A 21,765-nucleotide genomic window follows, 5' to 3' on the forward strand; every position below is an offset into this window, starting at 1 on the left:
TTTCCCGCGTGCCTTTGGGCCACACACTCACAGCCTCAGAGCCTCAGTCTGCGGCGGAGACTACATTACCCACCAGGCTTTGCTGCGGCCGGCGCTTACACAACACTGACCTCACCTTGAACCGCGCTCCCCCCCTGACCCCCCCCAGAGCGGAGCCGTGTTTACCTTTTTATTCTTGTTATTTTGTTTCCCCTGTTTTCCTCCTCGATACTGGGATGAGAGGCTTTCACAATAAGAGTCTTTTATTCTGAAAGTCGTCACAGGCCGAGGGGAAGCGTCTTGCCCGAAGGCACAGTGACAGTCTGCCTTACAGGAGCTGGGATTTCAACTCTCTGGTTAAATGGCGAGCCGCTCGTGTCGCATTCACTGACCCTGGGACATTAAACCAAACCAGTCTGGGATCAGAAAAAACACTGTGGGTTCAACCGAGAGCGGGAACGTATCGAAAACAGGAACCGTTTAAAACAGGCGTTCGTGGTGCGTTCACTGACTGTGGTTCGTTCACTGTGGTGCGTTCACTGACTGTGGTTCGTGATGCGTTCACTGACTGTGGTGCGTTCACTGACTGTGGTGCGTTCACTGACTGTGGTGCGTTCACTGACTGTGGTTTCTCTCTGTTCCAGGCGAAGGACAGCGATGATGATGAGGAGGTGGTCCAGGTCGACAGGGACCACTTCATGGACGAGTTCTTCGAGCAGGTTTGTTCAGTTTCAGTGATGTTTGTTCAGTTTGTTCAGTTTCAGTTCAGTTTCAGTTCAGTTTCAGTTCAGTTTCAGTTTCAGTTCAGTTCAGTTTCAGTTCAGTTTCAGTTCAGTTTCAGTGATGTTTGTTCAGTTTGTTCAGTTTCAGTTCAGTTTCAGTTCAGTTTCAGTTCAGTTTCAGTGATGTTTCTGTGATGTTTGTTCAGTTTCAGTTTCAGTTCAGTTTCAGTTCAGTTTCAGTTCAGTTTCAGTTCAGTTCAGTTTGTTCAGTTTCAGTTTCAGTTTCAATTCAGTTCAGTTTCAGTTCAGTTCAGTTCAGTTTGTTCAGTTTCAGTTTCAGTTCAGTTTCAGTTGTTTCAGTTCAGTTTCAGTTCAGTTCAGTTTCAGTTCAGTTTCAGTGATGTTTCAGTTTCAGTTTCAGTGATGTTTCAATGTTGTTTGTTCAGTTTCAGTTCAGTTTCAGTTCAGTTTCAGTGATGTTTCAGTTTCAGTTCAGTTTCAGTTCAGTTTCAGTGATGTTTCAGTTTCAGTTTCAGTTCAGTTTCAGTTCAGTTTCAGTTTCAGTTTCAGTGATGTTTCAATGTTGTTTGTTCAGTTTCAGTTCAGTTTCAGTTCAGTTTCAGTTCAGTTTCAGTTTCAGTTCAGTTCAGTTCAGTTTAAGTTCAGTTTCAGTTCAGTTCAGTTTCAGTTCAGTTTCAGTTCAGTTCAGTTTCAGTTCAGTTCAGTTTCAGTTCAGTTTCAGTTCAGTTCAGTTCAGTTTGTTCAGTTTCAGTTTCAATTCAGTTTCAGTTGTTTCAGTTCAGTTTCAGTTCAGTTCAGTTTCAGTTCAGTTTGTTCAGTTTCAGTTCAGTTTCAGTTCAGTTCAGTTTCAGTTCAGTTTGTTCAGTTTCAGTTCAGTTTCAGTTCAGTTTCAGTTCAGTTTCAGTTCAGTTCAGTTTCAGTTCAGTTTGTTCAGTTTCAGTGATGTTTCAGTTTCCGTTTCAGTTCAGTTTCAGTTCAGTTTGTTCAGTTTCAGTTCAGTTTGTTCAGTTTCAGTGATGTTTCAGTTTCCGTTTCAGTTCCGTTTCAGCTCAGTTTCAGTTCAGTTTCAGTTCAGTTTCAGTGATGTTTCAGTGATGTTTCTGTGATGTTTCAGTTCAGGTTCAGTTTCAGTTTCAGTTCAGTTTCAGTGATGTTTCAGTTCAGTTTCAGTGATGTTTCAGTTCAGTTTCAGTTCAGTTTCAGTTCAGTTTCAGTGATGTTTCAGTGATGTTTCAGTGATGTTTCTGTGATGTTTCAGTGATGTTTCTGTGATGTTTCAGTTCAGTTTCAGTTCAGTTTCTGTTTCAGTTCAGTTTCAGTTCAGTTTCTGTTTCAGTTCAGTTTCAGTTCAGTTTCAGTTCAGTTCAGTTTCAGTTTCAGTTTCAGTTCAGTTCAGTTTCAGTTTCAGTTCAGTTTCAGTGATGTTTCAGTTCAGTTTGTTCAGTTTCAGTGATGTTTGTTCAGTTTGTTCAGTTTCAGTTCAGTTTCAGTTCAGTTTCAGTTCAGTTTCAGTTTCAGTTCAGTTCAGTTTCAGTTCAGTTTCAGTTCAGTTTCAGTGATGTTTCTGTGATGTTTGTTCAGTTTCAGTTTCAGTTTCAGTTTCAGTTCAGTTTCAGTTCAGTTCAGTTCAGTTTGTTCAGTTTCAGTTTAAGTTTCAGTTTCAATTCAGTTTCAGTTGTTTCAGTTCAGTTTCAGTTCAGTTCAGTTTCAGTTCAGTTCAGTTCAGTTTGTTCAGTTTCAGTTTCAGTTCAGTTCAGTTTGTTCAGTTTCAGTTTCAGTTCAGTTTCAGTTGTTTCAGTTCAGTTTCAGTTCAGTTCAGTTTCAGTTCAGTTTCAGTGATGTTTCAGTTTCAGTTTCAGTGATGTTTCAATGTTGTTTGTTCAGTTTCAGTTCAGTTTCAGTTCAGTTTCAGTGATGTTTCAGTTTCAGTTCAGTTTCAGTTCAGTTTCAGTGATGTTTCAGTTTCAGTTTCAGTTCAGTTTCAGTTCAGTTTCAGTTTCAGTTTCAGTGATGTTTCAATGTTGTTTGTTCAGTTTCAGTTCAGTTTCAGTTCAGTTTCAGTGATGTTTCAGTTTCAGTTCAGTTCAGTTCAGTTTAAGTTCAGTTTCAGTTCAGTTCAGTTTCAGTTCAGTTTCAGTTCAGTTCAGTTTCAGTTCAGTTCAGTTCAGTTTCAGTTCAGTTTCAGTTCAGTTCAGTTCAGTTTGTTCAGTTTCAGTTTCAATTCAGTTTCAGTTGTTTCAGTTCAGTTTCAGTTCAGTTCAGTTTCAGTTCAGTTTGTTCAGTTTCAGTTCAGTTTCAGTTCAGTTCAGTTTCAGTTCAGTTTGTTCAGTTTCAGTTCAGTTTCAGTTCAGTTTCAGTTCAGTTTCAGTTCAGTTCAGTTTCAGTTCAGTTTGTTCAGTTTCAGTGATGTTTCAGTTTCCGTTTCAGTTCAGTTTCAGTTCAGTTCAGTTTCAGTTCAGTTTGTTCAGTTTCAGTTCAGTTTGTTCAGTTTCAGTGATGTTTCAGTTTCCGTTTCAGTTCCGTTTCAGCTCAGTTTCAGTTCAGTTTCAGTTCAGTTTCAGTGATGTTTCAGTGATGTTTCTGTGATGTTTCAGTTCAGGTTCAGTTTCAGTTTCAGTTCAGTTTCAGTGATGTTTCAGTTCAGTTTCAGTGATGTTTCAGTTCAGTTTCAGTTCAGTTTCAGTTCAGTTTCAGTGATGTTTCAGTGATGTTTCAGTGATGTTTCAGTGATGTTTCTGTGATGTTTCAGTGATGTTTCTGTGATGTTTCAGTTCAGTTTCAGTTCAGTTTCTGTTTCAGTTCAGTTTCAGTTCAGTTTCTGTTTCAGTTCAGTTTCAGTTCAGTTTCAGTTCAGTTCAGTTTCAGTTCAGTTTCAGTTCAGTTCAGTTTCAGTTTCAGTTCAGTTTCAGTGATGTTTCAGTTCAGTTTCAGTGATGTTTCAGTGATGTTTCAGTTCAGTTTCAGTTCAGTTTCTGTTTCAGTTCAGTTTCAGTTCAGTTTCTGTTTCAGTTCAGTTTCAGTTCAGTTTCAGTTCAGTTCAGTTTCAGTTCAGTTTCAGTTCAGTTCAGTTTCAGTTTCAGTTCAGTTTCAGTGATGTTTCAGTTCAGTTTCAGTGATGTTTCAGTGATGTTTCAGTTCAGTTTCAGTTCAGTTTCAGTTCAGTTTCAGTTCAGTTTCAGTGATGTTTCAGTTCAGTTTCAGTGATGTTTCAGTTTCAGTTCAGTTTCAGTGACGTTTCAGTGACGTTTCAGTGATGTTTCTGTGATGTTTCTGTGCTCAGGTGGAGGAGATCCGGGGCTGTATAGAGAAACTGTCTGAAGATGTGGAGCAGGTGAAGAAGCAGCACAGCGCCATCCTCGCCGCGCCCAACCCTGATGAGAGTGAGTACCAGAGCGCACGGAATCCCCCCGACAACACTGCCATTCCAGTATACTGCATATACACACATGCACATTGTAACCTCTGAACCCCGCCACATTATCTACAGTTCAGCTTTACCCAAATCTAAACGTTTCTCGACTGAAGCTCACAGCCTTCAGGCCAGTGTAAAGCCTCATTTGAAAGCTAAGAACTACAAAACTCATCGAAGCTTGTCATGTTTTCATCAGGGACAACTAAAGGTGAAAATCAATGAAAACATGAGAAAATATTGCCAAAAATGTGGTGAAAAAGCGTTTTATTTCTGACGCGCTTTATAAAAACCAAAGGAAAAACATTTCATTCAAAAAAATATTTTACCAAATATGACAGTGACGACAACAATGTGAGTTTTGAAGGTCTTAGCTTTCAAATGAGGTGTTACCCTGGCCTATACGTGCCTTTCAGACATTGACTTTGTTGTTATGGCGGCCATTTTGAATACCAAAGTAGAATTATGCTGTACTACAAGTAACAATATCTGTACTCAGGGTGAAAATGAAAGACGACAGTGACGTTTTTATTTACTCGTAATCATTAGAAAACAGTAAAAACACACGTTTATGTGAAGAAACCAGTGAGTCAGTGTTTAAGACGTTAGCATGCTACCGGTTAGCATTTAGCTTCAGCAGCTCAGCTCTGACCTCTCCAAGAGAAAGCCCTGAACCACAGGATACAACATGTGACAGAGGTCAGAGGTCAGAGGTCAGTTTGTTCAGTTTCAGTTCAGTTTCGGTGATGTTTGTTCAGTTTCAGTTCAGTTTCAGTTCAGTTTCAGTTCAGTTTCAGTTCAGTTTCAGTTCAGTTTCAGTTCAGTTTCAGTTCAGTTTTGGTGATGTTTGTTCAGTTTCAGTTCAGTTTCAGTTCAGTTTCAGTTCAGTTTCAGTTCAGTTTCAGTTCAGTTTCAGTTCAGTTTCAGTTCAGTTTCAGTTCAGTTTCAGTGATGTTTGTTCAGTTTCAGTTCAGTTTCGGTGATGTTTGTTCAGTTTCAGTTCAGTTTCAGTGATGTTTGTTCAGTTTTGGTGATGTTTGTTCAGTTTCAGTTCAGTTTCAGTGGCCTATACATGCCTTTCAGACATTGACTTTGTTGTTATGGCGGCCATTTTGAATACCAAAGTAGAATTATGCAGTACTAGTACCGAGCTGTTACTGTAGTGTTTCCTCAGTGTTCACAGATGTGAGACACACATGTTTATCATGTTGAAGCTAAATGCTAACCGGTAGCATGCTAACCGGTAGCATGCTAACCGGTAGCATGCTAACGTCTTTCATCCTGAGTACAGATATTGGTACATGTTATTCATGTTGTAGTACTGCATGATGTTACTTCAGTATTCATGTTGTAGTACTGCATGTTACTTCAGTATTCATGTTGTAGTACTGCATGATGTTACTTCAGTATTCATGTTGTAGTACTGCATGTTACTTCAGTATTCATGTTGTAGTACTGCATGATGTTACTTCAGTATTCATGTTGTAGTACTGCATGTTACTTCAGTATTCATGTTGTAGTACTGCATGTTACTTCAGTATTCATGTTGTAGTACTGCATGTTACTTCAGTATTCATGTTGTAGTACTGCATGTTACTTCAGTATTCATGTTGTAGTACTGCATGTTACTTCAGTATTCATGTTGTAGTACTGCATGTTACTTCAGTATTCATGTTGTAGTACTGCATGTTACTTCAGTATTCATGTTGTAGTACTGCATGTTACTTCAGTATTCATGTTGTAGTACTGCATGTTACTTCAGTATTCATGTTGTAGTACTGCATGTTACTTCAGTATTCATGTTGTAGTACTGCATGTTACTTCAGTATTCATGTTGTAGTACTGCATGTTACTTCAGTATTCATGTTGTAGTACTGCATGTTACTTCAGTATTCATGTTACTTCAGTATTCATGTTGTAGTACTGCATGTTACTTCAGTATTCATGTTGTAGTACTGCATGTTACTTCAGTATTCATGTTACTTCAGTATTCATGTTGTAGTACTGCATGTTACTTCAGTATTCATGTTGTAGTACTGCATGTTACTTCAGTATTCATGTTGTAGTACTGCATGTTACTTCGGTATTCATGTTACTTCAGTATTCATGTTGTAGTACTGCATGTTACTTCAGTATTCATGTTACTTCAGTATTCATGGTGTAGTACTGCATGTTACTTCAGTATTCATGTTACTTCAGTATTCATGGTGTAGTACTGCATGTTACTTCGGTATTCATGTTGTAGTACTGCATGTTACTTCAGTATTCATGTTGTAGTACTGCATGATGTTACTTCAGTATTCATGTTGTAGTACTGCGTGTTACTTCAGTATTCATGTTGTACTGCATGATGTTACTTCAGTATTCATGTTGTACTGCATGATGTTACTTCAGTATTCATGTTGTACTGCATGATGTTACTTCAGTATTCATGTTGTAGTACTGCATGATGTTACTTCAGTATTCATGTTGTAGTACTGCATGTTACTTCAGTATTCATGTTGTAGTACTGCATGTTACTTCAGTATTCATGTTGTACTGCATGATGTTACTTCAGTATTCATGTTGTACTGCATGATGTTACTTCAGTATTCAAAATGGCCGCCGGAGCTATGTGTGATGTCATTGGAAACGCTCCAGTCAAGAAACTTACCATATTTGGGTAAAGCTGAACTGTAGTAATGGTGTTTGGTTAAGGCGGGGGTATCGGTTAGTATCGGATATCGGCCGATACTCCCCGGTATCGACTATCGATTGTTTTGCATGTCCGTGTCGTCTCTCGTGTGACGTGTTTTTGGCATGTCCGTGTCGCATGCTCCTGTTTTCAGTTCATCACGTGACGTCACTGTGGCATGCGCGAAGCCCCGCCCCCTGCATGCTCGAAGCCCCGCCCCCCGCATGTACGAGGTAAGAGTCTGTCGCGTCGTAGCATCGTCGTTTACGGCTAATGTGAAACAAAAACTGTCCCGAAGTGCAGGGTCTCCCCCCCCCCCCCCCCCCCCCCCGTGTGAGGTCACATGACCCGAGGAAGAAACGTGGAAGGAGGAGGACGAGGGTCAGCAAGAAAGAGACAAAAATGTGGAAGAAAAGGGAAAAAAAAGGGAAAAATGAAGGAAAATGTGGGACAAATGACCCAAAACATTGAATCAAAATGGGGGAAAATAAGAAATTAATTTTAGGAAAAAATGTGGGACAAATGACAAAAAAAAAGAAAACACTGTGAATTTTTTTTTTTTTAAATTGGAAGAAAATATATATTTATTTTTAATGAAAAAAATCGGGGAAAATAATTGGGCCAAATGGCAAAAAAAAAAAAAAAGAAAATGGGGAAAAAAAGTAAGAACAATGTTTAAAATGCTTTGTAAAAATTAAAAAAAATGTGGGACAAATGACAAAAAACAAAATTTGGACAAGATAGACAAAAATTTTGAAGAAAAGTCGGAAAAATTAGGAAAAATGAAGGAAAATGTGGCACAAATGACCAAAAATGGGGGGAAAATGGGAAATTAATTTTAGGAAAAAATGTGGGACAAATGACAAAAAAAAAAAAACACTGTGAAAAAGACGGATAAAAAATAAAATGAAGAAAAATTGAAAAAAATTGAAAAAATATTGCAAGAAAATATATATTTTTTTTAAATGAAAAAAATGGGGGGAAATAATTGGGACAAAGGGCAAAAAAAATGGGGGAAAAAATTAAATGAAAATAAGAACAATTTTTGAAATGCTTTGTAAAAAATAGGACATGAATGAGGAGGAAAAATTAAAAAAAATGTGGGACAAATGACAAAAAAAAGAAAACACTGTGAAAAAGACGGATAAAAAATAAAATGAATAAAAATTGAAAAAAATTGAAAAAAAAAAAAGAAAAACAAATTTGAAGAAAATATATATATATTTTAATGAAAAGAGTGGGGGAAAATAATTGGGACAAAATGGCAAAAATGAAAAGAAGAAATGGAAAACAAGAACAATTATGGAAATAGTTTGTAATGAATGTGGAGGAAAAATAAGGAAAATGTGGAACAAATGACAAAGAAAAATAGTAAGGAAATGTGGAAATATATATTTGAATGTGTAAGAAACAATCGACTTGGAGCCCTGAGATGAACGCGTTTGTGAAATAATGAAATGCTAAAAATCTTCCTCAGGCTCAGGTTCTGTTTTTCCGAGGGGAAACTGTGAATGAGTTTGTCTCTGAGGAAATGAGGCTTCACTACATTTCCCAGCATGCATTATTCACTCCAGGCTGACCCAGAAGGAGCCCCAGGGTGGGGGGAGGGGGGAGGGGGAACTTCACCATGGCCCAGTTCGAGCAGAAAGGCTCCGCCCACAGCAGGTCACGGGTTCGAGTCCCAGAGACGTGACTGTGGCGCGAGACGGGGCTCTGTGATTGGTCGGCGGGTTTTTCGAACGGAGCGATGTGATTGGCTGGAGTGGAGTCACTGCAGCGCTCGTAAATCTGACCCACAGCAGAGCACGTGAAGGCATCATCGCACTGCAGCTCCCAGCATGCATCAGTGCCCGCAGCTCCGCTTTATGAAGCTCCATGTTACTGAGGAACCCCGCCCTACACTGGGTGCTAGTGTACATGTTTGTGCTCCCACTTGGACAAAGCACAGTGGATTTAACCTCTTAACTCCCGCCTGAACCGAGAGATCTGTTTCCTCACGTCAGCACATTTTTTTTCCATCATTTTTTTTGTTGGGTTTTCAACTCTTTTTTGTTACTTTTTGGTCCATTTTTGTCATTTTTTCGTCAATTTATTTGTCATTTTTTTATCACATTTTTGTCATTTTTTTGTAAATGTTTTTGTCATTTTTTGTCAATTTTTTATCACATTTTTGTCACATTTTGTCATTTTTTCGTCAATTTTTTTGTCATTTTTTTTATCACATTTTTGTCACATTTTTGTCATTTTTTCGTCAATTTTTTTTGTCATTTTTTGTCACATTTTTGTCACATTTTTGTCATTTTTTTGTAAATTTTTTTGTCATTTTTTGTCACATTTTTGTCACATTTTGTCAATTTTTTATCACATTTTTGTCACATTTCCATCATTGTTTTCGTCTCAGTTCTGTCGCTATTTTCACACCTTTTTTCCAGAAGCTTTTGGATTGGGGTAAAGCCGAACTGGAGAAAATGTGCTCGGTTCAGGTGGGAGTTAAGGGGTTGAAGTCACATGTTTCAGCCTCATGAGCTGCTTTTTACTTTAGCTTTAGTCTCTGACTCTGTGAGGTGGAAGTTGCTGACGAAGCCTTTTGTTCTGACAGAGACTAAGCAGGAGCTGGAGGACCTGACGGCCGACATCAAGAAGACAGCCAACAAAGTCCGCTCAAAATTAAAAGGTAAACGTGCACTGACTGTGGCTCATTGTAGAGACTGGAGTTTATTGTAGAGACTGTGGTTTATTGTAGAGACTGGAGTTTATTGTAGAGACTGTAGTTTATTGTAGTGACTGTAGTTTATTGTAGAGACTGTAGTTTATTGTAGAGACTGTAGTTTATTGTAGAGACTGTAGTTTATTGTAGTGACTGTAGTTTATTGTAGAGACTGTGGTTTATTGTAGAGACTGTAGTTTATTGTAGAGACTGTAGTTTATTGTAGTGACTGTAGTTTATTGTAGAGACTGTAGTTTATTGTAGAGACTGTAGTTTATTGTAGAGACTGTAGTTTATTGTAGAGACTGTAGTTTATTGTAGAGACTGTAGTTTATTGTAGTGACTGGAGTTTATTGTAGAGACTGTGGTTTATTGTAGAGACTGTTGTGGTGTAGTGAAACGTCCTAAATGAGTTTTGTTTTGTAGCGATCGAGCAGAGCATCGAGCAGGAGGAGGGTCTGAACAGATCATCAGCCGATCTGCGCATCCGCAAAACACAGGTACCACTTCTACTACAATACTACTACAATACTACTACAATACTACTGCAGTACTACTACAATACTACTGCAATACTACTGCAATACTACTGCAGTACTACTGCAATACTACTGCAATACTACTGCAATACTACTGCAATACTACCACAATACTACTGCAATACTACCACAATACTACTGCAATACTACTGCAATACTACTGCAATACTACTGCAATACTACTGCAATACTACCACAATACTACTGCAATACTACTGCAATACTACCACAATACTACTGCAATACTACTGCAATACTACCACAATACTACTGCAATACTACTGCAATACTACCACAATACTACTGCAATACTACTGCAATACTACCACAATACTACTGCAATACTACTGCAGTGCTAAAACCCCAGTTGATGTCATGTGAGGGTTGTTGATTTGGACCGTGTTCCGGAGCTGTAGTTTCCGTCTCGTGTTGTAGTTTCCATCTCGTGTTGTAGTTTCCATCTGGTGTTGTAGTTTCCATCTGGTGTTGTAGTTTCCATCTCGTGTTGTAGTTTCCATCTCGTGTTGTAGTTTCCATCTGGTGTTGTAGTTTCCGTCTCGTGTTGTAGTTTCCATCTGGTGTTGTAGTTTCCATCTCGTGTTGTAGTTTCCATCTGGTGTTGTAGTTTCCATCTCGTGTTGTAGTTTCCATCTCGTGTTGTAGTTTCCATCTCGTGTTGTAGTTTCCGTCTCGTGTTGTAGTTTCCGTCTGGTGTTGTAGTTTCCATCTCATGTTGTAGTTTCCATCTGGTGTTGTAGTTTCCGTCTGGTGTTGTAGTTTCCATCTCGTGTTGTAGTTTCCGTCTGGTGTTGTAGTTTCCATCTGGTGTTGTAGTTTCCATCTGGTGTTGTAGTTTCCGTCTGGTGTTGTAGTTTCCGTCTGGTGTTGTAGTTTCCATCTGGTGTTGTAGTTTCCATCTGGTGTTGTAGTTTCCATCTCGTGTTGTAGTTTCCATCTCGTGTTGTAGTTTCCATCTCGTGTTGTAGTTTCCGTCTCGTGTTGTAGTTTCCGTCTGGTGTTGTAGTTTCCATCTCATGTTGTAGTTTCCATCTGGTGTTGTAGTTTCCGTCTGGTGTTGTAGTTTCCATCTCGTGTTGTAGTTTCCGTCTGGTGTTGTAGTTTCCATCTGGTGTTGTAGTTTCCATCTGGTGTTGTAGTTTCCGTCTGGTGTTGTAGTTTCCGTCTGGTGTTGTAGTTTCCGTCTGGTGTTGTAGTTTCCATCTGGTGTTGTAGTTTCCATCTCATGTTGTAGTTTCCATCTGGTGTTGTAGTTTCCGTCTGGTGTTGTAGTTTCCATCTGGTGTTGTAGTTTCCGTCTGGTGTTGTAGTTTCCATCTGGTGTTGTAGTTTCCGTCTGGTGTTGTAGTTTCCGTCTGGTGTTGTAGTTTCCATCTGGTGTTGTAGTTTCCATCTCATGTTGTAGTTTCCATCTCATGTTGTAGTTTCCATCTGGTGTTGTAGTTTCCATCTGGTGTTGTAGTTTCCATCTCATGTTGTAGTTTCCATCTCATGTTGTAGTTTCCATCTGGTGTTGTAGTTTCCATCTCATGTTGTAGTTTCCATCTCATGTTGTAGTTTCCATCTGGTGTTGTAGTTTCCATCTCATGTTGTAGTTTCCATCTCATGTTGTAGTTTCCATCTGGTGTTGTAGTTTCCGTCTGGTGTTGTAGTTTCCATCTCGTGTTGTAGTTTCCGTCTGGTGTTGTAGTTTCCATCTGGTGTTGTAGTTTCCATCTGGTGTTGTAGTTTCCGTCTGGTGTTGTAGTTTCCGTCTGGTGTTGTAGTTTCCATCTGGTGTTGTAGTTTCCATCTGGTGTTGTAGTTTCCATCTCGTGTTGTAGTTTCCATCTCGTGTTGTAGTTTCCATCTCGTGTTGTAGTTTCCGTCTCGTGTTGTAGTTTCCGTCTGGTGTTGTAGTTTCCATCTCATGTTGTAGTTTCCATCTGGTGTTGTAGTTTCCGTCTGGTGTTGTAGTTTCCATCTCGTGTTGTAGTTTCCGTCTGGTGTTGTAGTTTCCATCTGGTGTTGTAGTTTCCATCTGGTGTTGTAGTTTCCGTCTGGTGTTGTAGTTTCCGTCTGGTGTTGTAGTTTCCGTCTGGTGTTGTAGTTTCCATCTGGTGTTGTAGTTTCCATCTCATGTTGTAGTTTCCATCTGGTGTTGTAGTTTCCGTCTGGTGTTGTAGTTTCCATCTGGTGTTGTAGTTTCCGTCTGGTGTTGTAGTTTCCATCTGGTGTTGTAGTTTCCGTCTGGTGTTGTAGTTTCCGTCTGGTGTTGTAGTTTCCATCTGGTGTTGTAGTTTCCATCTCATGTTGTAGTTTCCATCTCATGTTGTAGTTTCCATCTGGTGTTGTAGTTTCCATCTGGTGTTGTAGTTTCCATCTCATGTTGTAGTTTCCATCTCATGTTGTAGTTTCCATCTGGTGTTGTAGTTTCCATCTCATGTTGTAGTTTCCATCTCATGTTGTAGTTTCCATCTGGTGTTGTAGTTTCCATCTCATGTTGTAGTTTCCATCTCATGTTGTAGTTTCCATCTCATGTTGTAGTTTCCATCTCATGTTGTAGTTTCCATCTGGTGTTGTAGTTTCCATCTCATGTTGTAGTTTCCATCTCATGTTGTAGTTTCCATCTCATGTTGTAGTTTCCATCTCGTGTTGTAGTTTCCATCTCATGTTGTAGTTTCCATCTGGTGTTGTAGTTTCCATCTGGTGTTGTAGTTTCCATCTCATGTTGTAGTTTCCATCTGGTGTTGTAGTTTCCATCTGGTGTTTTAGTTTCCATCTGGTGTTGTAGTTTCCGTCTGGTGTAGTAGTTTCCATCTGGTGTTGTAGTTTCCCTCTGGTGTTGTAGTTTCCGTCTGGTGTTGTAGTTTCCCTCTGGTGTTGTAGTTTCCGTCTGGTGTTGTAGTTTCCATCTGGTGTTGTAGTTTCCGTCTGGTGTTGTAGTTTCCATCTGGTGTTGTAGTTTCCATCTGGTGTTGTAGTTTCCCTCTGGTGTTGTAGTTTCCGTCTGGTGTTGTAGTTTCCATCTGGTGTTGTAGTTTCCATCTGGTGTTGTAGTTTCCATCTCATGTTGTAGTTTCCGTCTGGTGTTGTAGTTTCCCTCTGGTGTTGTAGTTTCCGTCTGGTGTTGTAGTTTCCATCTGGTGTTGTAGTTTCCATCTGGTGTTGTAGTTTCCATCTGGTGTTGTAGTTTCCATCTCATGTTGTAGTTTCCGTCTGGTGTAGTTTCCATCTCGTGTTGTAGTTTCCGTCTGGTGTTGTAGTTTCCATCTGATGCTGTAGTTTCCATCTGGTGTAGTTTCCATCTGGTGTTGTAGTTTCCATCTGGTGTTGTAGTTTCCATCTGGTGTAGTTTCCATCTGGTGTAGTTTCCATCTGGTGTTGTAGTTTCCATCTGGTGTTGTAGTTTCCGTCTGGTGTTGTAGTTTCCATCTGATGCTGTAGTTTCCATCTGGTGTAGTTTCCATCTGGTGTTGTAGTTTCCATCTGGTGTTGTAGTTTCCATCTGGTGTAGTTTCCATCTGGTGTAGTTTCCATCTGGTGTTGTAGTTTCCATCTGGTGTTGTAGTTTCCATCTGGTGTAGTTTCCGTCTGGTGTTGTAGTTTCCGTCTGGTGTTGTAGTTTCCATCTGGTGTAGTTTCCGTCTGGTGTTGTAGTTTCCATCTCGTGTTGTAGTTTCCGTCTGGTGTTGTAGTTTCCATCTCGTGTTGTAGTTTCCGTCTGGTGTTGTAGTTTCCGTCTGGTGTTGTAGTTTCCATCTCGTGTTGTAGTTTCCGTCTGGTGTTGTAGTTTCCGTCTGGTGTTGTAGTTTCCATCGATACGGGTTTTCAAAAGCATGATCTCTTGATCAGGATGAGACGCCGATTATTTCTCTATTGTGAGATCAATAAAGACCATCTTAACTGGTCTTGTCTTCATTTTTCTGCCCACAGGGGGCGCTATTGCCCCCATTTCATTTTCGATGATACTTTTAACGTTTAACTCCCCACTTGTGTCGATGATGTCGTGGCGTTAAACCCGAGGACGAGTGTGATTAATGTCACTGCGGTCGACCTCTCAGGAGGAGTTTGTTAAAAGGTCACTCGATTTACCCAAAATGGCGGGCCGGCTGTTGGTTACCTAGCAACCACTTAATACACTTTTTTCTTCCGACCGTCATGATGCACGTTTGTACCAATTTTGGTTTGGCTGTGCCAAACTTGACACCAGGTTGTCCCATTGGTGGGTTTTGGGGTCGTTGCCATGGCGACACGATGGGAGATGGGGTGTGGCCACAATGGACTTTTTTGATCGGGGTCACGTGACGGATGTCTGTGCCAAATTACGTTTTGTCTACGACAAAGTTCATTTTTATTCCTCTCTATTTGGTGCTCTGAAGGGGGCGCTATTGTGCTCTCTTTACTGCTCCGGTGCCGATGTCCCGGGACGTGCTCTGCATGGGCCTGATGAGTCTCTCTCTTATGGTTCTGAAGTTATAAAGTCTGCAACATAAAACATATAAAACAGGGTCCGAGCCTTTATGTTTCTGTAGTGGGAGAGCTCATTGTAAAGCTCTGACTGGGCTCTTTCCAAACAAACCGGACGTCTCTGGAAACACTGGCCTTTGGTCTGGCAGAGATCGGAGGCCGATAGTGATGTAGCCGATAGTGATGCGCGGGTTGGGGGCTCCACCTCGGACCCCGCGGTCTGCCCGGGCCGGGTCGGGTCGGGTTAGAACCTGCTCCAAATGCAGGACCCGAGGGTTGAAAAAACCCTGACCTGCGCATCACTAGTAGCCGATATTGTAAAAGACCCAAATATCGGCCCGATATGTTGCCTGACGGAACACGTCACATCGGTCTCTAGTCTTTTGATCATAGTTTTATTTATAATATTTGTGCTGTTTGTGTCTTAGCACAAAACACTGTTCTGTAAGTCTGTGTGTGGGTCTGGCGATGGTTTGGTCTTGGTTTGGTCTTGGTTTGGTCTTGGTTTGGTCTTAGTTTGGTCTTAGTTTGACGTGGGTTTGGTCTTAGTTTGGTCTTGGTTTGGCGTGGGTTTGGTCTTGGTTTGGTCTTGGTTTGGTCTTGGTTTGGTCTTGGTTTGGTCTTGGTTTGGTCTTGGTTTGGTCTTGGTTTGGCGTGGGTTTGGCGTGGGTTTAGCGTGGGTTTGGCGCTGGTTTGGTCTGGGTTCAGCGTGGGTTTGGTGTGGGTTTGGTCTTGGTTTGGTGATGGTTTGGCGAGGGTTTGGCGTGGGTTTGACGTGGGTTTGACGTGGGTTTGGCGTGGGTTTGGTGTGGGTTTGGTCTTGGTTTGGCGAGGGTTTAGCGAGGGTTTAGCGTGGGTTTGGCGTGGGTTTGGCGTGGGTTTGGCGTGGGTTTAGCGTGGGTTTGGTCTTGGTTTGACGTGGGTTTGGCGTGGGTTTGGTCTTGGTTTGGCGAGGGTTTAGCGAGGGTTTAGCGTGGGTTTGGCGTGGGTTTGGCGTGGGTTTGGCGTGGGTTTAGCGTGGGTTTGGTCTTGGTTTGACGTGGGTTTGGCGTGGGTTTGGTCTTGGTTTGGCGAGGGTTTAGCGAGGGTTTAGCGTGGGTTTGGCGTGGGTTTGGCGTGGGTTTGGCGTGGGTTTGGCGTGGGTTTGGCGTGGGTTTGGCGTGGGTTTGGCGTGGGTTTGGCGTGGGTTTGGTCTTGGTTTGGCGTGGGTTTGGTCTTGGTTCGGCGTGGGTTTGGCGAGGGTTTGGCGTTTGTTTGGCGCTGGTTTGGCGTGGGTTTGGTCTTGGTTTGGCGTGGGTTTGGCGTGGGTTTGGCGTGGGTTTGGCGTGGGTTTGGTCTTGGTTTGGCGTGGGTTTGGTCTTGGTTCGGCGTGGGTTTGGCGTGGGTTTGGCGTTTGTTTGGCGCTGGTTTGGCGTGGGTTTGGTCTTGGTTTGGCGTGGGTTTGGCGTGGGTTTGGCGTTTGTTTGGCGCTGGTTTGGCGTGGGTTTGGCCTTGGTTTGACGTGGGTTTGGCGTGGGTTTGGTGTGGGTTTGGTCTTGGTTTGGCCTTGGTTTGACGTGGGTTTGGCCTTGGTTTAGCGTGGGTTTGGCGATGGTTTGGCGTGGGTTTGGCGATGGTTTGACGTGGGTTTGGCCTTGGTTTGGTCTGGGTTTGGCGTGGGTTTGGCGTGGGTTTGGTGATGGTTTGGTCTTGGTTTGGTCTTGGTTTGGCGTGGGTTTGGCGTGGGTTTGGCGTGGGTTTGACGTGGGTTTGGTCTGGGTTTGGCGTGGGTTTGGCGTGGGTTTGGCGTGGGTTTGGCGTGGGTTTGACGTGGGTTTGGTCTGGGTTTGGCGTGGGTTTGGCGTGGGTTTGGCGTGGGTTTGGCGTGGGTTTGGCGTGGGTTTGGTCTGGGTTTGGCGTGGGTTTGGCGTGGGTTTGGCGTGGGTTTGGTCTGGGTTTAGCGTGGGTTTGGCCTTGGTTTGGCGTGGGTTTGGCCTTGGTTTGGCGTGGGTTTGGTCTTGGTTTGGCCTTGGTTTGGTCTTGGTTTGGTCTTGGTTTGGTCTTGGTTTGGTCTTAGTTTGGTCTTAGTTTGACGTGGGTTTGGTCTTAGTTTGGTCTTGGTTTGGCGTGGGTTTGGTCTTGGTTTGGTCTTGGTTTGGTCTTGGTTTGGTCTTGGTTTGGTCTTGGTTTGGTCTTGGTTTGGTCTTGGTTTAGCGTGGGTTTGGCGCTGGTTTGGTCTGGGTTCAGCGTGGGTTTGGTGTGGGTTTGGTCTTGGTTTGGCGCTGGTTTGGTCTGGGTTCAGCGTGGGTTTGGTGTGGGTTTGGTCTTGGTTTGGTGATGGTTTGGCGAGGGTTTGGCGTGGGTTTGGTCTTGGTTTGACGTGGGTTTGGCGTGGGTTTGGTCTTGGTTTGGCGAGGGTTTAGCGAGGGTTTAGCGTGGGTTTGGCGTGGGTTTGGTCTTGGTTTGGCGAGGGTTTAGCGTGGGTTTGACGTGGGTTTGGCGTGGGTTTGGTGTGGGTTTGGTCTTGGTTTGGCGAGGGTTTAGCGTGGGTTTGGCGTGGGTTTGGTCTTGGTTTGACGTGGGTTTGGCGTGGGTTTGGCGTGGGTTTGGCGTGGGTTTGGCGTGGGTTTGGCGTGGGTTTGGCGTGGGTTTGGCGCTGGTTTGGTCTTGGTTTGACGTGGGTTTAGCGTGGGTTTGGTCTTGGTTTGACGTGGGTTTGGCGTGGGTTTAGCGAGGGTTTAGCGTGGGTTTGGCGTGGGTTTGGCGTGGGTTTGGCGTGGGTTTGGCGTGGGTTTGGCGTGGGTTTGGCGTGGGTTTGGCGTGGGTTTGGCGTGGGTTTGGTCTTGGTTCGGCGTGGGTTTGGCGTTTGTTTGGCGCTGGTTTGGCGTGGGTTTGGTCTTGGTTTGGCGTGGGTTTGGCGTGGGTTTGGCGTGGGTTTGGCGTGGGTTTGGCGTGGGTTTGGCCTTGGTTTGACGTGGGTTTGGCGTGGGTTTGGTGTGGGTTTGGTCTTGGTTTGGCCTTGGTTTGACGTGGGTTTGGCCTTGGTTTAGCGTGGGTTTGGCCTTGGTTTGGTCTGGGTTTGGCGTGGGTTTGGTGATGGTTTGGTCTTGGTTTGGTCTTGGTTTGGCGTGGGTTTGGCGTGGGTTTGGCGTGGGTTTGGCGTGGGTTTGGTCTGGGTTTGGCGTGGGTTTGGTCTGGGTTTGGCGTGGGTTTGGCGTGGGTTTGGCGTGGGTTTGGTCTGGGTTTGGCGTGGGTTTGACGTGGGTTTGGCGTGGGTTTGGTGATGGTTTGGTCTGGGTTTGGCGTGGGTTTGGCGTGGGTTTGGCGTGGGTTTGGCGTGGGTTTGGTCTGGGTTTGGCGTGGGTTTGGCGTGGGTTTGGCGTGGGTTTGGTCTGGGTTTGGCGTGGGTTTGGTCTGGGTTTGGCGTGGGTTTGGTCTGGGTTTGGCGTGGGTTTGGCGTGGGTTTGGCGTGGGTTTGGCGTGGGTTTGGTCTGGGTTTGGCGTGGGTTTGGCGTGGGTTTGGCGTGGGTTTGGCGTGGGTTTGGTCTGGGTTTGGCGTGGGTTTGGCGTGGGTTTGGCGTGGGTTTGGCGTGGGTTTGGCGTGGGTTTGGCGTGGGTTTGGCGTGGGTTTGGCGTGGGTTTGGCGTGGGTTTGGCGTGGGTTTGGTCTTGGTTTGGCGTGGGTTTGGCGTTTGTTTGGCGCTGGTTTGGCGTGGGTTTGGCGTGGGTTTGGCGTGGGTTTGGCGTGGGTTCGGCGTGGGTTTGGCGTGGGTTTGGCGTGGGTTTAGCGTGGGTTTGGCGTGGGTTTGGCGTGGGTTTGGCGTGGGTTTGGCGTGGGTTTGGCGTGGGTTTGGCGTGGGTTTGGCGTGGGTTTGGCGTGGGTTTAGCGTGGGTTTGGCGTGGGTTTGGCGTGGGTTTGGCGTGGGTTTAGCGTGGGTTTAGCGTGGGTTTGGCGTGGGTTTGGCGTGGGTTTGGCGTGGGTTTGGCGATGGTTTGGCGTGGGTTTGGCGATGGTTTGGTCTGGGTTTGGTCTTGGTTTGGTCTTGGTTTGGTCTTGGTTTGGCGTGGGTTTGGCCTGGGTTTGGCCTGGGTTTGGCGTGGGTTTGGCGATGGTTTGGCGTGGGTTTGGCGTGGGTTTGGCCTGGGTTTGGCCTGGGTTTGGCGTGGGTTTGGCCTGGGTTTGGCCTGGGTTTGGCCTGGGTTTGGCGTGGGTTTGGCGTGGGTTTGGTCTTGGTTTGGCCTGGGTTTGGCCTGGGTTTGGCGTGGGTTTGGCGTGGGTTTGGTCTTGGTTTGACGTGGGTTTGGCGTGGGTTTGGCGTGGGTTTGGCGTGGGTTTGGCGTGGGTTTGGCGTGGGTTTGGCGTGGGTTTGGCCTGGGTTTGGCGTGGGTTTGGCCTGGGTTTGGCGTGGGTTTGGCGATGGTTTGGCGTGGGTTTGGCGATGGTTTGGCGTGGGTTTGGCGTGGGTTTAGCGTGGGTTTGGCGTGGGTTTGGCGTGGGTTTGGCGTGGGTTTGGCGTGGGTTTGGCGTGGGTTTGGCGTGGGTTTGGCGTGGGTTTGGCCTGGGTTTGGCGTGGGTTTGGCCTGGGTTTGGCGTGGGTTTGGCGATGGTTTGGCGTGGGTTTGGCGATGGTTTGGCGTGGGTTTGGCGTGGGTTTAGCGTGGGTTTGGCGTGGGTTTGGCGTGGGTTTGGCCTGGGTTTGGCGTGGGTTTGGCCTGGGTTTGGCGTGGGTTTGGCGATGGTTTGGCGTGGGTTTGGCGATGGTTTGGCGTGGGTTTGGCGTGGGTTTGGCGTGGGTTTGGCGTGGGTTTGGCGTGGGTTTGGCGTGGGTTTGGCGTGGGTTTGGCCTGGGTTTGGCCTGGGTTTGGCCTGGGTTTGGCCTGGGTTTGGCGTGGGTTTGGCGATGGTTTGGCGTGGGTTTGGCGTGGGTTTGGCGTGGGTTTGGCGATGGTTTGGCGTGGGTTTGGCGATGGTTTGGCGTGGGTTTGGCGTGGGTTTGGCCTGGGTTTGGCGTGGGTTTGGCGTGGGTTTGGCGTGGGTTTGGCGTGGGTTTGGTCTTGGTTTGGCCTGGGTTTGGCGTGGGTTTGGCGTGGGTTTGGCGTTGGTTTGGCGTGGGTTTGGTCTTGGTTTGGCCTGGGTTTGGCGTGGGTTTGGCGTTGGTTTGGCGTGGGTTTGGTCTTGGTTTGGCCTGGGTTTGGCGTGGGTTTGGCGTGGGTTTGGCGTGGGTTTGGTGATGGTTTGGCGTTGGTTTAGCCTGGGTTTGGCGTGGGTTTGGCGTGGGTTTGGCGTGGGTTTGGTCTTGGTTTGGCCTGGGTTTGGCGTGGGTTTGGTCTGGGTTTGGCGTGGGTTTGGCGTGGGTTTGGTGATGGTTTGGTCTTGGTTTGGCATTGGTTTGGTCTTGGTTTGGCGTTTGTTTGGTGATGGTTTGGCGTGGGTTTGGTCTTGGTTTGGTCTTGGTTTGGTCTTGGTTTGGTCTTGGTTTGGCGTGGGTTTGGCGTGGGTTTGGTCATGTGATGATAATCGTCCTCCGTGTTGTGTTTGTGTCTCAGCACTCAACACTGTCCCGTAAGTTCGTGGAGGTGATGACCGAGTACAACACCACGCAGTCCAAATACCGCGACCGCTGTAAGGACCGCATCCAGAGACAGCTGGAGATCAGTGAGTACTGCAAATACTACTGCAAATACTACTGCAAATACTACTACAGTATAAGGACCGCATCCAGAGACAGCTGGAGATCAGTGAGTACTGCAAATACTACTGCAAATACTACTGCAAATACTACTACAGTATAAGGACCGCATCCAGAGACAGCTGGAGATCAGTGAGTACTTCAAATACTACTGCAAATACTGCTGCAAATACTACTACAGTATAAGGACCGCATCCAGAGACAGCTGGAGATCAGTGAGTACTTCAAATACTACTGCAAATACTACTGCAAATACTACTACAGTATAAGGACCGCATCCAGAGACAGCTGGAGATCAGTGAGTACTTCAAATACTACTGCAAATACTACTACAGTACAAGGACCGCATCCAGAGACAGCTGGAGATCAGTGAGTACTTCAAATACTACTGCAAATACTACTACAGTACAAGGACCGCATCCAGAGACAGCTGGAGATCAGTGAGTACTTCAAATACTACTGCAAATACTACTACAGTACAAGGACCGCATCCAGAGACAGCTGGAGATCAGTGAGTACCTCAAATACTACTGCAATACTACTGCAAATACTACTACAGTACAAGGACCGCATCCAGAGACAGCTGGAGATCAGTGAGTACTTCAAATACTACTGCAAATACTACTGCAAATACTACTGCAGTATAAGGACCGCATCCAGAGACAGCTGGAGATCAGTGAGTACTGCAAATACTACTGCAAATACTACTGCAAATACTACTGCAGTATAAGGACCGCATCCAGAGACAGCTGGAGATCAGTGAGTACTTCAAATACTACTGCAAATACTACTGCAAATACTACTGCAAATACTACTGCAAATACTACTACAGTACAAGGACCGCATCCAGAGACAGCTGGAGATCAGTGAGTACTTCAAATACTACTGCAAATACTACTGCAAATACTACTGCAGTATAAGGACCGCATCCAGAGACAGCTGGAGATCAGTGAGTACTGCAAATACTACTGCAAATACTACTGCAGTACAAGGACCGCATCCAGAGACAGCTGGAGATCAGTGAGTACTTCAAATACTACTGCAAATACTACTGCAAATACTACTACAGTATAAGGACCGCATCCAGAGACAGCTGGAGATCAGTGAGTACTTCAAATACTACTGCAAATACTACTGCAAATACTACTGCAAATACTACTACAGTATAAGGGCCGCATCCAGAGACAGCTGGAGATCAGTGAGTACTTCAAATACTACTGCAAATACTGCTGCAAATACTACTACAGTACAAGGACTGCATCCAGAGACAGCTGGAGATCAGTGAGTACTGCAAATACTACTGCAAATACTGCTGCAAATACTACTACAGTACAAGGACTGATCCAGAGACAGCTGGAGATCAGTGAGTACTGCAAATACTACTGCAAATACTGCTGCAAATACTACTGCAAATACTACTACAGTACAAGGACCGCATCCAGAGACAGCTGGAGATCAGTGAGTACTTCAAATACTACAGCAAATACTGCTGCAAATACTACTACAGTACAAGGACTGATCCAGAGACAGCTGGAGGTCAGAGGTCAGTGAGTGCAGTCAAAGGTCTCAATCATTCTTC

The 21,765-nt window shown here is 44.6% G+C and overlaps 1 protein-coding gene across 1 annotated transcript in view; it reads left to right on the plus strand.

Moving 5' to 3' along the window:
- Positions 1-468: 468 nt before the first annotated feature.
- The window catches only part of stx1b (syntaxin 1B), a gene marked incomplete at its 5' end in the record, with an annotated part of 37,975 nt that continues 16,678 nt past the window's right edge, over positions 469-21,765 (plus strand). The window contains 5 exons of the mRNA XM_079583015.1: positions 469-698; positions 4,003-4,102; positions 9,405-9,479; positions 9,939-10,012; positions 20,044-20,152. Of these exons, the coding sequence (XP_079439141.1) occupies positions 469-698; positions 4,003-4,102; positions 9,405-9,479; positions 9,939-10,012; positions 20,044-20,152 (588 nt within the window). The remainder of the gene's footprint in view (positions 699-4,002; positions 4,103-9,404; positions 9,480-9,938; positions 10,013-20,043; positions 20,153-21,765) is intronic.

This window comes from Gobius niger, assembly GCF_951799975.1.
Source record: "Gobius niger genome assembly, contig: SUPER_10_unloc_2, whole genome shotgun sequence".
Lineage (NCBI taxonomy): Eukaryota > Metazoa > Chordata > Actinopteri > Gobiiformes > Gobiidae > Gobius > Gobius niger.